The sequence below is a fragment of the Tigriopus californicus genome, chromosome 1 (genome assembly GCF_007210705.1).
Source record: "Tigriopus californicus strain San Diego chromosome 1, Tcal_SD_v2.1, whole genome shotgun sequence".
Lineage (NCBI taxonomy): Eukaryota > Metazoa > Arthropoda > Copepoda > Harpacticoida > Harpacticidae > Tigriopus > Tigriopus californicus.
The window spans coordinates 8,364,238-8,367,654 of record NC_081440.1 but is presented as its reverse complement, the minus strand read 5'-3'; the positions used below and the strand labels follow the sequence as shown (position 1 = coordinate 8,367,654).

At 43.2% G+C, this 3,417-nt stretch overlaps 2 protein-coding genes across 3 annotated transcripts in view; one reads left to right on the top strand and one right to left on the bottom strand.

Annotated features, from left to right (window-relative positions):
- The window catches only part of LOC131876815 (omega-amidase NIT2-like), a 3,153-nt gene extending 1,618 nt beyond the window's left edge, over nucleotides 1–1,535 (top strand). The window contains exons 2-3 of the mRNA XM_059222316.1: nucleotides 502–1,057; nucleotides 1,129–1,535. Of these exons, the coding sequence (XP_059078299.1) occupies nucleotides 502–1,057; nucleotides 1,129–1,403 (831 nt within the window). The 3' untranslated portion in view covers nucleotides 1,404–1,535. The remainder of the gene's footprint in view (nucleotides 1–501; nucleotides 1,058–1,128) is intronic.
- LOC131893677 (protein singed-like) overlaps nucleotides 1,431–3,417 on the bottom strand; it is an 8,632-nt gene continuing 6,645 nt past the window's right edge. For both annotated transcript variants that reach the window (XM_059243790.1, XM_059222281.1), the window contains exons 5-7: nucleotides 2,559–2,715; nucleotides 2,177–2,475; nucleotides 1,431–2,085 (exon numbers count right to left, since the gene is read on the bottom strand). In XM_059243790.1, coding sequence (XP_059099773.1) covers nucleotides 1,883–2,085; nucleotides 2,177–2,475; nucleotides 2,559–2,715 — 659 coding nt within the window. In that variant the 3' untranslated portion in view covers nucleotides 1,431–1,882. The remainder of the gene's footprint in view (nucleotides 2,086–2,176; nucleotides 2,476–2,558; nucleotides 2,716–3,417) is intronic.

Sequence of the window (3,417 nt, the reverse complement as noted above, 5' to 3'; positions counted from 1 at the left end):
AAGGTAAATCAACCTCCACCAGGCTTTTTTTGATGTGTACTATGTACATATGTTTGAAGCTGAATAAGCCATCTTCAACTTGAAATATAGCAAGTGCTCATAATCATAGAACAAAGCATTGGCCAGGCTGTTCCTTTNATGCAATACATGACGAATCGCTCGTATGTGGGATTCTGCTTCGGCTTTTGCTTCATACTTCCCCGATTTATTGAGGATTTTGAACCCTTTTCCACCCTCACGGCCCAAAACCAGGATAGTCCTTCTCAAATAGTAGATAAAGTTGTGTCTGGCAACCCGTCCATTTGGAAACCGACCCAAGATACCATTGACATCTTAGCTGAACATATCGCGATGGGAACGTTTGATCGCCTCTTTAAATGAAATAAAAAGAACTACTTGTAAATCATTTCAGGAGTTTTTTTTGTGTGTGGGGGAGGGGGGGGAGGCGGGATCTCATAAATAGTTGTTTGCCATCTAATTCTTACTTTAACCGTTTTACAGATGAGTGGTTCATTCCGATTGGCTTTAATTCAACTGGCCGTAGGTGCTAACAAAAGTCAGAACCTGACTGCCGCAGCCAAACATGTGAAGGAAGCGGCTTCCCAGGGGGCCCAGCTAGTGAGCCTTCCCGAGTGCTTCAATTCGCCTTATGGCACGAATTTCTTTCCGGAATATGCCGAGTCCGTTCCCAATGGCGAAAGCTGCCTTGCCTTAAAAACTATGGCTGCCGATAATAAGGTGTTCCTAATTGGAGGATCTATTCCGGAGAGCGAGGGCGATAGACTTTACAACACTTCAACGATTTGGGGTCCTGATGGGGAGCTGATAGGGAAATATCGAAAGATGCACCTCTTTGATATCAATGTACCCGGGAAGATTACGTTCAAAGAATCGGACGTCCTCAGCCCCGGTAACGATTTCCTTGCATTTGACACACCTTTTGGCAAGATTGGAATGGGGATTTGCTACGATATCCGTTTTTCCGACTTGGCCAAAATCTACTCCAACATGGGATGCCACCTATTGGTTTATCCTGGTGCCTTCAATATGACTACGGGTATGATCCCTGAACCCTTGGTTACGATTGGTTGCATGAAGTCTCACTATCTGATGGTTGTCGTTTTTCAGGCCCCGCCCATTGGGAGCTTTTAGCTCGAGGTCGAGCAGTGGACAACCAACTCTACGTGGCCACTCCAAGTCCAGCCCGAGACGAAAAAGCTGATTATATTGCTTGGGGCCATAGTCAGGTGATCAACCCTTGGGGCGAGGTAGTTGCCAAGGCTGAGGAGTGCCAGGAGATCATTTTCGCTGATATCGATTTGGACTACATGCAACAAGTTCGCAAGCAGATCCCAATCACGGTTCAGGCAAGGACCGATCTCTACGAGACCGTGTCGAAATGAAGTGAATCAAGAGGCGCTACGCATGGATAACAAATGGAACATATTTTTATTTCAATGAACTCAAGTGATGGCTCCATCTCTAACCATGCACAAAAGCATAGTCCGAAAGAGAATATAGTTTTAAATACCTTATCAACGGAGTAGTGTAAAATGGTGAGGAAAATGTAAAAATTGCCATCCAAAATGATGAAGAAAGAAAAATGCTGTATTGTAAGAAGTTACTGTAGCGATAATACAAGTTCACCAGTGGAGAATAGTTACGGTTAAAAACGAATTATGGCCATTGATAAAGAGGGCAGTTTAGTTTTAGACCGATCCCGAGTGTCTTTTAGGAACACATGAGAGGTAAAATGGAGAAGGACAAAGATGAGAAGTGACAAGAATTTTGATTGCAGTTGCCAAACTGGATGGCCACGATCCTATCTATTTAAGATTTTTTTGCTGTTTTTGGTGATGATTTTTGTGCCTCTATCGCTCATTTAATATTCCCAGTTCGTTGCTTCTTCAGATTGATTGGAGCCCACAATCAATCCTCCGTTTTTCTCACTGTTCAAGTAATTTCCCTCGGCAGTTTTAAGACACATTCGAGTGGGATCGCGCAATTCCATGAAGAAGCCCTGGGGCAGGTCTGAATCCGCCGAGATCCCATCCCCATGAGCGTGGACATATTTACCGTTTTGACCTAATAAGAGAAATTAGTCAGGGGATTAGCGTGTAAGATTTTCTATTCCAGAATTGGTTGCGCGTGCTCATATTGCAAGGGAACTACTTACCTTTGAAGTAGGTGGATCCTTTGGGACCGCGTTCCACGAGGATAGTCTCATAATGAGCTTTATTGCACTCCAACTTGCATGTGCCAGCTGACTTATAGCCCACAAAGCCTTGCTCGCATTTGAGGACAAGGACAGGGCGGTTAATTAGGTAGAAATAATACCGGGTATTTTCTTCAGATCCTTCGCAATTGGCAAAGAGGTGTCCGGATTTCTTGGTGCCCAAATATTTGCCATTGTTGGCTCGCAAGGAAATGGAACCATCTTCATGCCAAATTATCTCAAAAAGGGCGTTGGATGATCTGGAAACCAAACCCAACTTGGTCAACTCAGCAATTATGATCGATCCCACCACGCCTTTTTGAATATAAAAACCCACTAATACCTTCTGACTTCGTTAGCTTGGATACCTCCACCGGTTTGAAGGGTAAAATATTTGTCCTGCATGGTTCGAATATACCATCGTTGAGTAGAGTTATCCCATTCCAATTGAAACGTTTCGTGATCAGAAATTTCCTCTTGATTGGCAGTCACGTCAACACCTTAAATACAAAAAAAAACCTTGAGTCATTGCCAGTTCGACAAATCGCTGGATAGCCATGTTTTAAAACATTGGCTATATTCATGAAGTAGCTTAGTAGGTCAGGTTCGAAGATAAGAACAACATTTGTTTTGTTCGCGTTCAAGGGGACAATTATGCTTTCATTCATCGAATTAAGTCATGACAGATGTGATTGCATAGGGAGTAAGAGACCAGAAGGGAACCAAATTTGTTTTATGTATGCACAGATTTTCTATCGTCCAAAGGGGGAAAAATTCCGCCAAGTACGTAGCCCCAGCTCCGTTAGTTATCCTCACCGGCTGACGTCTTCCGTGTGCAACTTTCGTAACGTGAACAGGAGCAGGAATACTATTTGTCTTGAAAATGCGGACAGGAACGCAATCTACTTTTTTGGCCTTACATTCTTCATCGAATCAATACTTGTTTCAAGCATCAGCTAGCTTTCCTCCAAATTTAGTCCTCTTCAATAATTCAATGCAGAGCTAAGATATGGAGAGGATAATTTTGAGAGAAAAAAATCTCATGGTGGGGGGAAAACTTGACAAGAGTTATCAAACGGGGTAGACGTTATTTGTCCATAAAATCGAAAAATCAAGTACTCCAACACGTACGAGCAAGATACTCGAGCGACAGAAGACATTCTTGATGGTAAAAGTGGTGGTGGTGGTAGAACCAGAAGAAG